The sequence below is a fragment of the Rattus norvegicus genome, chromosome 20 (assembly GCF_036323735.1).
Source record: "Rattus norvegicus strain BN/NHsdMcwi chromosome 20, GRCr8, whole genome shotgun sequence".
Classification (NCBI taxonomy): Eukaryota; Metazoa; Chordata; class Mammalia; order Rodentia; family Muridae; genus Rattus; species Rattus norvegicus.
In genome coordinates, this window is record NC_086038.1 from 20,079,727 (window position 1) to 20,092,807 (window position 13,081).

Here is a 13,081-nt window from a genome sequence, read left to right on the forward strand (position 1 = left end):
AATTTTCTTACTGGTACAAATCTGGGGTCTACCTTCCTTACCTAGGTTTCCCAGAATGCATTTGGCTTAGTCCCTCTCGATCTTGCCACTCCGTTGTAGGACTTCAGTCAGACACATGAAAGGATAACACCTGAAATTCTCCAAGCGATCACCTCGAGAAAGGCAGGAGGCACCATGAAACAGTTCTAAAGGGTCAGCCATCGGGTAACCCAAGCAACAGCCTTACAACTAGATGCTTTCTGTGTTTGATAACTACACTTCCCTCCAGAATTCAAATCAATAAGCTAAATTTTCTCTTCCTCAGCATCTTGAATTAATGAGCTTGATTTTCCATTTATGATGGCTTGCTCTCATCCTATCTCAACCGTGTCCATCTTTCCTTCCCAAATCCCCTCCAACATTGGGGTTTTTAGGACTTAGTGTGAGTAGAGGAATGTGCAGTTGGACTGTGTTTTACCTGAGATGGTGAACAAAAGCCCCTGGTCCCGCTCAGTGTGTGTGGCTCCATGCTAATCATGAGCTGTAGGCGGGCGTGACTGCAGAAGGATCACCCCTAGTCATTTCTGGGTGACCCTGCTTTCCAGGGCCCAACCCCAGCACCGGGTACATTTACTGCAGTGCTCGGTGGGGTTCAATCGCTTTACATCTCTTAATAACTGCTATAGATAGAGGAAAAGTTGAACTGAATAAATGATAAGCTACTGTTTGCCTGTCATGTCTTTCTAAAAAGTAAAGTGTATCGGTGATTTTTAAGATCTGGCGCACGTTGAATGTTCCAGAGAAAGGGAAGGGGGGAGGGTAGGTGCCTGGCTCAGCTGCTCTAGACGTGGCTAGAGCGACTCTCAGGAGATGTTCTCACAGTTCATCTCCATCTCGACCTTGTCCTCCAACATTCCACTCTATTGCAAGAAGGAGGGTGTTTCTCCATGGTTTCCTAAGAGATCTTCAACTCTGGGATGCATCGTTCACAAATAATTCCCTCAGGCACCTCAGCTGAGAGTCACCTCTCTCGACATTCAGTCCGTACACGTTTTCCCAAGACCTTTCAACTCTGCCTCTGGCTGCCTCTGCTTCATGTGTGCTGGGGTCCAGGAAACGCCTCACAGACCACACAAACACCAATCTCAGTCACACAGGGAGAGTTTATTGAGCGTACACCCCAGGACTGGTCGACTAGGGCCATGGCCCAGATTCAGGAACTGATCCATGACCCTGAGTTAAGACCGTACAGGGTTTTTAAGCCCTAAATCCATCCATGCCAAGTTATTTTACCAATCAGGATTTAGGGATTTAGTGATTTCCTCAGGAGCATATCTCTGTTGTGCATTATCCTGCTCCCACCGGTCGGGGTATTCTACTGTGGCAGGGGACTCGCCTTGTCTTCACTTGTTTGCCAGGCTGGAACTTGTGTAACATCATGTCTTAACTTGCCAACCAGGATGTCAGTTACCCACATACAGGTCTCTGTCAAGTAGGAGCTCAGTTCCCAGGGAGGTATTGGGGAACTTAAATTTTACTAGGCCACTACTTAAAATGGAAGTTTGACTTTAAATAATGTCTTATATTGGTGCAGTTGTCTCTCATATGTTGGGATCTATTCTAGGGGCAGCTTATACCATAAAAGCTTACACAGGAAGTGATGTTGGGTGGTTGGTTCCAGTCCAAGCTTATTGTGGGTAACAAAAACAGTTCTACTGCCTTCTATCATGAGTGGTTTCTAAGGGCACAGAACATAAAAGATTATATAATCCACGTTGGCATTAGAAAGTTTTCTAGTAACAGCAGAAACATATGAGAAAGTTCCCTTATAATGGCAGGCTAGCCAGGCAGTGGTTATGTAGGCCTTAACATTCCATCTAGGCCTAATCGTGACCTAGGCCTTAACCATGTGCATGGCTACCCACCTGTGACAGGAAAGACCCTCAGGATACTCCAGTCGCAAGCATAGAGTCTCCAAGGTGAGAGGCGAGAGGGCCTACAGGTTACAGATGCTATTCTGCCTGCCACAAGAAAAGACAAACACACTCCACCTGTCAAAACAAAATGTACACGCTTATATTTTCACCAAAAACACCTTAGAGTCAAGGCAGAGGTTATTAATATTGTTTGTTTTCAGCTGGGCAAGTATCATGGGCAAGAGCCCGCACAGTCCTGCTGTTGTTTGGTTGTGTGCACATGTGTTTTGCTCTTGTGTATTTGTAGTTTTCTGAGAATCTTCTAGAACCACCAACCTGCTCACTGCAGGTCATGGTGAGGAAGCTGTACCATTTCCCCCCAGGCCTGACAGTCTCACCAAGGCCCATTTTGCAAACAGGTTACATGACTTTGAAATCTGTAATGGCGGCAAATTTTATACAAAAAATTCCTATTTTCGATATAAATATTTAAAGGGCTTTCCAGATGGCTCAACAGGTAAAGACCCCTGCCACCAAGGCTGATGACCCAAGTTCAGTCCTTGGAAACACACTGGTGGAAGGGAAATTTAATGAAATTTTATATACCATATACATATACATATACATATATATGCACAAAATAAATAAAATGCAAAAGTAAGTATAAAAAGTTTGAAAATATCCATATGTTTCATTCCTAGCAAACATCTCCAAGTCAAGTTTCCACATGATAACACCCAGTTCTAGCCAAGAATATGAGGGTTCTTCTTATTGACCTTCTCTGCTGAGTTCAGCACTGACATCCACAGTGGCTAAACCCGTGATCTGGGTCTCCTAGCCACCTATGACAACTGGCTCTTCTCTACGTTTTCTATATCTTTCTCTGTCCCTTACAAATCTGTTTTAAATTTTTCCTTTCCATTTAGAAGTGGCATTTAGATAGATAATCATAGCTTCGCTTTTTAAAATGGAAATGAACTGTCTACGCATGGTCACAGTGACAAGACAAACCACAGCTAACTCATCCAAAAAGCAATGTTAATTTGTGGTAAAGAAACAAGAGGTTTGCCTTTTCTCTCCGCAAATTCTGGGAAGGGTAAACCAGGGCACATTCAGGTCCTTGCAGATACAGTACCCCACAAGAGTTATCAAGATAACGGAAGTCTCTTCTCCCTATGGTTTCAGCGCTGCATATGTCCTTAGAGGACAGCATCAAGTGGCTCGGGGAAGTGATGGCAGAAATTGGACCAAACCATTCGCAGAAGAATAAGAATTTTCATATCTTCAATGTCAAGGAAGCCAATGCCATCATCGATTATTTAAAAATCAGGTAAGACTTGTGCTCGCCCCATGGTTCCCTGTGTGTCTTCTAGGCGACCTCTGTAAGGGACAACTTAGACCATAGTGATCCAGAGGGCTACAGGAGCTGTGCAGTAACTACTCAAGAAGTGGAGAGCTCACAGGCTCGGGAGACGGCTCAGCAAAGGTGCTTGCCACCAAGTCCTGGTGACTGGAGTTCCATTCCCGGGAACCACATAACAGAGGGAAAGAGTCAACTAACCCCTCCAGGCTGTCCCCTGGCACGTATCAGGGGCCCAGAAGCATCCATACACCATAATGAGCACAAAGTTTATGCTTAGCAAGGAGAAAATATTTATCTATCTGACAAATGACAGTGGGGACCCAAGCACATCTCTCCCTCTGCATTCCTAAAGACAATTCCCGGATGACACCATGGTGTCATCTGGCCTGTAATCACCATAGGGACCACCTTTCACCTTTCATCCCCGAGTCTGTACCCAACAGCATTCTATTAACAGCATTAGGACCTATATTTTAGGTGCCTGGTTTTTATCCAAGGAGCCACGTTTATGCATTAAAGAGTAACATTTATTTCCACTTAAAAGTTGATTTTGCACGATTTGTCTTTGCAACACAAGAGTTATGGCAGAGGCCTGTAATCCCAGGCAGGGGAGGCTAAACTATTACAATATGGTTTCAATAAGCAAATGAGTGAGATCCTATGTCAACCTTTACAAAGAGGGTTAGGGTCTGGCTCTTTCTAGAGCATTGGCCTCTACCAAGCATGAGGCTCTATGCTCAATCCCCAGTATGGAAAAAAGAAAAGAAAAAGAAGATATTCACATATTTGATCAAATTTGTTAAACTTGTTTTGAAGTAATGGCCAGTTTAACTCATTAGAAAGTCATGCTCCCTACTTAGAAAATGATGTTTGTGGCAATGGAAGTATTTCTATATCACCGTTACTGAAGGAAGACATCTGTCCTGTTTTTTGCCTGTGTTTGTGTAGTATGCTTGCATATTTACTTACACAGGAGCACACATGTGTACAAAGGTGCACATGTGTACAGATGTGTCTGAAGGCTCAACTTGAGCTCAAGTGTCTTCCCCAATTCACCCTCCTGTCATTTATGGAAACTGAATCTCTCACTTGGACTCAGAGATCTCAGAGTATTCAACTAGCCACTGTGGCTCCGGGGAAAGTCTGTCTGTCTCCAACTCCTGAGTGATGGAATATGTGGCGATCCACACATATGCAGACACATGTACACACATTGACACACACGAACACACATACAAATGCACATACACATGAGTACACATACATGCACACATGTATACACATGTGCACACAGTGTATGCATGCACACGAACATACATACACGTGCACACACAAACATGTATACACACATGTGCACACACATGCACACACACGCACACTCAAGCACACATGTGCCATGTGCACACTCAGGAAAATCTGTGTACTCAAGCCCTTTCTGCCCCTTGCCAGACAGGATAAGTTGACCACACATACTTGCACTGGCTTGCTTCTTCATCTACACATGCTGTCTGTCTGGCAGGATACATTTTTACAGCTGAGCCCCAAGCCCAGCATCAAAGCCCCCATGCATGCCAAGATGACCCTTTTCTGACAGTGTAGGACAGACAAGCTGCCTCCCTTGTCTCGACTCATCATCCCCCACAGGCATTTTCCTCAGCGCACATCTTAACAGCTCTCCATGCCCAATCTTAGATCTCATAAAGAAAAGACTATTTAAAGGGATTAGTCAAATACAGAAAATCCAAATGTAATGCTACTAAATCTCCACATGGTGATCCATGCATTTAAATATAGTTATTACACGAAAGATAAAGTATCAGTGATTAGGCTATCTGGAATCGATAATGGAGCTGCACGAAGCAGTGGGAGCCTTTCCAGAATGGTTAAGAATCCCTCACAGGTCCACAAATAGAAATTTAGTAGGAGTGAAATCACACAACATGTTCAATTCAACGATTATTACGTTTTATGAATATGCTGACAACTAAACTATCAAAAGTACGTGTGCTTCAGTTCAGCCTGATTTTCTGTTGATCAAACCACTGAAAACCATACACAACTTAAGGGAGGGAATTTTTCCCACATGGCCCCTGGTGTGTGCATCCCATGACTGTTCCCAGAGAGACGTGAACAAATGCCTGTTTACACCAGAGGATGAAGAGATAGACCAAAGAAATAGTTCTCCCCAAGTCTAGCTTAGTGAAATATTTGCTTATTAGAATTTCTTGTGGGAGCATGGGTGACTCCCACAAAAAGACAGTTGAGTCCCCACCCCACCCCCACCACCAGCCTGGGTGACAACTGTGAAAGCCACATCCTTCAAGCTCCCTGACAGAGTGACGGGAAGCTTTCTCAGTGACTCTCTCCTCTGACTTTTTACTGCTCATCCAACCTTGGAATGGGGCTCGGAATCTAGTTATGTTCTGGACTTCTTGAGCCCATGGTTTCAGGATCTCCTCGGCCTTGAATGATTTCTTGTCAACCTGAGTCTTACAAAACTCTCCCTCTAAGAGAGAATGCTGCAGCTGGGAGGAAATAGTCACTTGTGTGTAAAACTTACCTTGTCAGTAAATTTACATTTCTTCAGACACTCTCAATTTAGTCTAAATGATACCTGTTTAACCTGTGCTCTGGAAATACTGCTCCCAAAATCTCTTCTCCACATGGCCGTGAGGACTACTTTTATCTGCTTAGACAATCTAAACAAGATCCCCCCACTAACACACACACAGTGCTATCTGCTTATGTAATCTAATTAAGTATGTATAATACACTATATACACAATTATAAGTGCAAGTATTTATCCTTTATTCCTTGAGTGTTCCTTTTCCCTTAGAAACACATCTATCCCACTGTAAAAAAAAAAAACCAGCCCCACTCCCACTTTATACCCAACAATGCATGACACTGGCCAAACAGCTGGATGCCAACATCTAGAAGCCTGAGTCAGGCAGAAGCCCAATGGGAGAGATAGAAAATACCTTCCCACAGCTGAACTGTCCCTTAGTTCTCAGGCGAGGCCCCCATTTGCTCCCTGGAGAAGCTGAAGTGGACAGAGAGGCAGGGAGGAGATGGTCCTTCAGGAAGTGTCCCCTTGAATATCTTCCCCCAGGTACACATCTGGTCCTGGTCCAGGCCCTGCCTCTTTGCTGCATCACTGACTGATAATCCTAGATGCCATTTCTGTGACATCCTCTCAGAAGACATGGAGCAACCCCATCCCTATATGCAACAAGGATGCAGAGACTGAAAGATTATGACATTTCAGAGTGGAAACGTCTTACCCTATGATCCGTGTCTAGTACGAGGTGGCCAAGATGGGCAAAATGAGATTTTTCTTTTAGTTCATTTAGAGCAGCAGTTCTCAACCTTTGGGTCAGGACCCCTTTAGCGAACCCACTGTCTCAAAAACATTTACAATTAAAGCCGTAGCAAAGTTATAGTTACGAAGTAACAACGAAAATAACTCTATGGGGAACAGAATTAAAGGGTCACGGCATTGGAAGGTTGAAAAACACCGATTTAAAGAATAGATAGCAAGCTAGCCCCCAAATATGGTATTTAATCGCTTGTACCAATATAAAGGATGGGGGATTTGGATTTATTTTGCTTTAGTGAGTTATCAGAGCTCACTGATCTCTCTGGGTTTTTCTGGCCCACAGATCAAGGCAATGTCAAGAGCTAAGCTAGGCCTGTGAATGTTGATGGCTGTACCCAGTATTCACTTCTGTAGAGGAGAGGGGAAACGTGACTGGGCCCACACAGCCATGACTCCTTAATGGACTGTGTTCCTAAGGAGCACCACTGCTAATGTAACCCTGAGAGGCCCAGCTGCCTGAGGACTTCTCCATCGATTACAAATGAATTGAAACGTTGATCCATTGCGGCATCCGGAAGACGCCGTTATTACGCATGCTCTGTTGCTAGGTTTTCACAACTGTTAATTTCTCGGTTATATTAAAATCAGTTTGCTTAAATAGCAGAAGGGCACCAGAGTGAAGGAGAAACCCACTAAGACATTTTTTTTGTTGTTCTTGGGCATTTTGCTGTATTATGAGTCCATTAATTTTCCCTACCAGCAGGAAGAGAATTAGAAAAATTCAAATAGTATCACAAACAGGATATTAGACGTCAGCTCTTCAGTAACATTTTTAACTTTTAACAGTACATTGCCAAGCTCTGAACTTACTAGAAATATTTATTTGCGAACTCGTGACTTTGGGTTCTTCACAGTTTGTAGTCACTGACAACCTAGCTTTCTGGTGAGAAGAAAAGGAAATGACCCACCTTAATGTACGGCAGCCTTTAATGCGTAACCACACAGCCCACAAGCAGGTCAGACACCTCAAAAACAAATTTCAGACCTAGCCAGGCCACTTTTTCCCTGGTGTTCTTAGAGACTGATTTACTCTTGAAACATTTTGGCAGTGGGATACATTTTGGATATAAAAACATACCACACCAGGACTGAGTCAGGCCTAGAGCAAAGTGTAGCCAATGCTGTGACGTTGGTCACTGCCTAGGAGGGTTCTAGGTTTCAAACTAGGAAGCACACTAGATCAGTGGTTCTCAACCTTCCCAACACGGTGACCGTGTAATACACTTCCTCATGTTGTGGTGACCTCAATAATAAGATTATTTTATTGCTACTTCATAACTGTAATTTTGCTACTATTTGTAATACAATATCTGATATTGGAGATATCTGATATGTGACCTCCCCACACCAGGGATGGCCACCCACAGAGAATGGCTGCCGTGGATGCTTCTCTACCCTAGAAACACATCCCGGGTCACCCTCCCCCACATCACAGATGGATCTCTGACACTTTCTAATGGCTATGTTGTCCTGTTGGTGTCTTTAAAGCAAACCTCGAGTCTCCCAGGATTCCCAAGCAACTTCCGTTTGCCATGAAAAGAAAGATTTTGAGCCGTTGTTGACTCTGTCCAGCTTGGCCCAAGCCCTTTCCCTTTGCCTCAGATACTTTCCCTTCTCTCCCGCTGCCAAGGTATGCGAGCTGCATTTGTGTTTCATGTTTCAGCTTATTCCAGCACTACAGGCTCTACGAGTTTCTGTTCTACTCGGCCAGGGAAGAAATTGTCATCGGGACGGAGGTGAGTGAAGGTGGGGAGATTCTGCCTAGTGTACCTGAATCCGGAACTCCTCAGCACAAATCCGGGCCATGCTGTGGCAGCGTTAATAACAACCAAACACTAACGAAACAAGAATACTCAGACCAGGTGAGATTCTGATTAAGAAAATAAGCCAACTTTCCATGTCGGGAGAACGGTTAGGTGCGTATTTGACTAGCTACGAATTGTTGGACAAGTGCTCAAATAAGGGTTCTCATGTCTCCACCCAAATAAAGTCAGGACACTCTGAAGTGGACCAGCCCAGCTCGCTCGCTCTCTGTCTCTCTCTGTCTCTCTCTGTCCTCTGTCTCTGTCTCTCTGTCTCTGTCTCTGTCTCTCTGTCTCTCTCTGTCTCTCTCTGTCTCTGTGTGTGTGTGTGTGTGTGTGTGTGTGTGTTTCTATTTGTGTTCTTTTCCTCTGCTGCTTTTTAAGACCTACTTTAAACCTCACTTCTTCCCTGGAGCAAGCCTGATTCACGGTATTGTGTTTCTAACAAAGAATTTGGGCTCATTCACTCCACACAGCCTTTAAGGGTTGTTCTTTTTTCTCCCCCCCCCCCCCTTAATTTCCACTGACCTTCTCTTATAAAATTTTGGCTCCCATTACACAAACATCCATCATCCTGGGAATTTCTTGGGTGTCTCCTGTGGGTTCATTCAGTCGAGCAACTCAACAGGAATGGTCCCCCGAGGAGAAGGTCATGTGCTGCTTTTCTCTAACATGTGACAGACAGCTTGTAGAACCATCCAGGACGCAGTCCTCCTGAAATTAGCCCTAAATCATCATTTGGGTGACAAACAGAAGAAGGGATGTTTTACGGTAAACAGTCGGTGGCCAGCCCGGAAAGCGTCCTCAGATAAGTCATGCAAGCGCAGGTACTGGGGACGAACCCCGAGTGGATCCATCTGAGGGAGATACAGATCGTATCGAAAGTGCTCCTGACAGTGCTCCACCTCCTTAAACAGCTCTGCTGCCTCCCAGAAGGAAAAGTGACAGGCACAGACATTGTTGTTAGCTGTGGAGAGGGACCCCACCCTTACCCGCCTTTCCCACATTAAGCACCAGGCAGAATGAACCTAACCCTGTACCAGCTACTTAGGGAGCCTTGGGTTGTGACGTTAGCAGAAGGGGATGTTCAGATACATGATAGAGCACGTCAGAGTGTCTCTCCTGTGTGACTCTGCACTGCAAGGCCAAGGTCTGACAACCTCTGCGAGCATGGAAACGTCACGCAGACGAAGTGGACAGAGACCATCTTGGTTATTGTCCGTTGTGTTTTCCCCAAGCTGGCCAGAGTGACAGAGTGTGCTTAACGGAAGGACATTGGGTCTTCCAGATCTGACGAGTCATAGAACTTAAAGGACCCTCAAAAGCAGTCATGCACTTTGTGGTATCGTGGAAGCCTCTGATGACTTCTGGTGCAAATGCCTTGTCGTTAATGAATGGAGAAGGCAGAGGCTTGTGCTGGTCCCAGAGCTCTGGGCTCAAATGAGAGACCCCGACCATCATGGACGTGTTTCAAATTCAGCAAGCCAAACCATTACGATAAACCTGAGTTTCTTAACTGTTGGTAGAGGATTAGAATAAAATACACAGGCCTCCATTCACGGATATGTCCAGATCATAAATGAAAAATTCTAAATGACATACGATGTTCCCATTTTCCATCTGCTAATTAGGTAGTAGGCCCAAGCACTGCCGATTGGTGGCTGCTGAACTAAAGAGAAATAACAAACTATTGCTGGCTCCTTGACACTCTCAGGAATCTATCTGCCGGCTCTCCCCGCTGGATCTTTGAACTGGTCAGAAGTTCTGCCTGTTCCCCCACTAATCGCTCGTTTGCTGGGAATAGGGGAAGTTCCGATGAGTGTCAGGGGTGTCACCAGAACACAGTGAGCTGTCCTGGCTGTCTGAGGGTTGTGTTGGATCTCTGATATGGACTCTTAAAGCACTACAACACAGGAAATAAAACCATGAAAAGGAGAGACCTATGGGTAGAAATGACTGGCCTCCAAGTGCTCTCCAGACGTTTTGTTTGGAGCATATGCTAGGGCACGAGTAAGTGTGTCCCTCAAAGGTCCATGTTGGTGCCAATCCCCAGTGCCATACTGTGGAGCTGACGGGACCCTGGACAGGGCAGTGCTTGTCATTAGAGGAGAATCCTAGAAGGAATTTCGAAACCTAATGTCTCACCGACATCTTGATGGAGGACAAGAACTCTTCCTCCCAGCTACCCTTACCACAATGTCGCTGTCTACCATTCAGGTCTCACCTTAGCTATGCCCAAGAGAGCAACCTGCCATTAAGTCTCTAGAACTACGAAACAAATTAACTACTCTTCTCATAAAGTTAGTCTGCTCTGAGTATTTTGTTCTAGTAATGAAAAAACAAAACCAAAACAAACAGACCAATTTCCCTTCCTTCAAACAACCAGGGAAACAGCCCAAGCACAAGCCCAGCTTAGCTGAGAGACCACCGGCTATTTGAACACTGGCTACCTGTGCATTTGGTAGTGACTTCGTGCTAATCTGTGTACCTTGTAAAAACCATTATCAGTGTTTAAAGGTTGGAGAATTTGACTAAGTGAGGGAACCTGAGAGGGGGCAGAATTATTCTGTGTTGCTCAGGTGGGCTCAGAAATGATGATTAATTACCTCAGCAAAGAAAGGGGAAGGTGAGAGATCGAGGGGAGAGATTTGAAAGAGGCCCAAGCTCAGTCAACTGTCCTGGCGCCTGTTGTGGGAAGGTACTGTGATTTATTTCTCAACATCGATTAAGCATTGTGTGTTGTCATCATCATGAAATCTAGGTAGAAACTTAAAGGATGTGTAGAATTCTAGCACATGGCATATATGAGCATTTAGAAAAACAGCATTTAGTATAAACTAGGGTAACCGTCTATATGCTAGATTTCCACCTTATACAAAATTTTAAACCCAGTTCAACTCAGTAAAGGTCTCTTTACCAGTGGCAGACACATACAGTGTCAGCAGACTGTAATACACCTTGCCCTAACCTTTCCCCCAAGAACTAGGAAAACAGGGCAAGATTTAAATAAAAAAAATTAAGTATTTGAGATCTCAGCTATCAGCTTAAAACCTTTATGAATCTGGGGCTGGAGAGATGGCTCGGCAGTCAAGAGTGCATTATTTCTGTCCAGGACATTAGTTTGGGTCCACAGCACCCACATCAGGTGGCTCACAAGCCTCTGTTACTTCAGCTCCAGCTCTGTTACTCTGGCGCCCTCTTCTGGTCACTACAGGCACCTGCACTCATCTCACAGGTGCACACCCACACACATACACATACTTAACAACAATAAATATATCTTTAAAAAGAAAAAGTATTAATCTCAAAGGTAAGCCTGACAGTTGGGTGATGCTTTCAATCTAAGTGTCTTTAAAAGAAAAAAAAGGAGGCAAAGACACTTAGAAAATAAGAACCAGGTCTCTAATAAATAGGAAAACGGTGAGAAAAAGAGTATAGGTGACCCCAAGAATTGTGTGTGCCGCACCCCAAAGGATCACGCTTGGGGAAATCAGTCCTTGTATGAACCAAATTCAAGTTAAAGATTCTCTCTGGAGTATTTTAATAAACAATATATAATTCTAACCTTCTCTAAACCAAAATTGCACTGCACTGCCACCGACGGCAACCATTTTCCCATAACCAGAAATTGGCACACATTAAAGTCACCCACCACAGAAAATACAAAGAGACTGCAGGAGGCCCGTGTGATCGAGTAGCCAGGTGCAAATCACTATCCTAAAGGAAACGACGTTCTTCAAAAACTTCAGGATATTGAATTTTGGCAGAGAACCTACCTTCAAGACAGGGTGGTTTACTGACCTAGATCTCATCGATTAGGTTAGGCTGGGTGACCAGCAAGCCTTGGCGTCCCGCATATCCACCTCTGGCATTGGTGGTAGGTGTCGCCCTGTCGAGCTTTTGATGTGCTTGTTCTGAGGCTAAAGCTCAGGTCTCCTGGAACAGGGTGTAAATGGAGACAGGCTGGGAAGTCGAAAGGCATTTTGCCCTGTCTATTCTAGATTGATGCTGGCAACGTGAATGCCTTCATGAACGACTTGCACAAGAGGACAAGAACTCCAGCCGACTTGGCAGAAGGAATGTTTTGTAAATCAAGGGCAGGTGTGTACTTACACTCACTCACCTCTGACATCCTGACAGATAGACAGCCAGACCAAGGGACATCCCCTGGCGTTTTCCAAGAGAAAGGCTAAACTGGTGCATTCTCGAACCCATGGATTTAAATGCTTTACAACTGTTCTGTTGTGTTTACCTTGTAACTACAGCACTGGGTTTAGCTGACGAGTCACTCAAGGAGCCGGCATATTCCACTGTCACATACCAACCCCGCTCCCTCCATGAAGACAAAATTGTCTTCACGAACCGTGAGCTGTGCGTCTCGTCTTAAAATCTTTATTCAGTTGAAGTTCAGCAGAGCAACAACACTACAGACCTTGACTCACACATACACTCGAAGGTCGTCATGTGTGTGCGCATACATCTGTGCGTGCACGTGTGAGCATGCTTAAACACGTCCATAATTTGAGAGATGAGAATTTTCATAAGATCCAGTCCATTTCAATACTTCTCCCAACTTTTAAACAGAGATGGGAAGGTCGGAGCAGGCAGGCTCACTACTCTGCGGGAAACGCTCTGCTACCC

At 44.7% G+C, this 13,081-nt stretch overlaps 1 protein-coding gene across 4 annotated transcripts in view; it reads left to right on the forward strand.

Moving 5' to 3' along the window:
• The window catches only part of Cabcoco1 (ciliary associated calcium binding coiled-coil 1), a 109,271-nt gene that overhangs the window by 22,265 nt on the left and 73,925 nt on the right, over positions 1-13,081 (forward strand). For all 4 annotated transcript variants that reach the window (XM_006256355.4, NM_001134576.1, XM_006256356.5 and 1 more), the window contains exons 4-5: positions 3,081-3,225; positions 8,302-8,374. In XM_006256355.4, the coding sequence (XP_006256417.1) occupies positions 3,081-3,225; positions 8,302-8,374 (218 nt within the window). The remainder of the gene's footprint in view (positions 1-3,080; positions 3,226-8,301; positions 8,375-13,081) is intronic.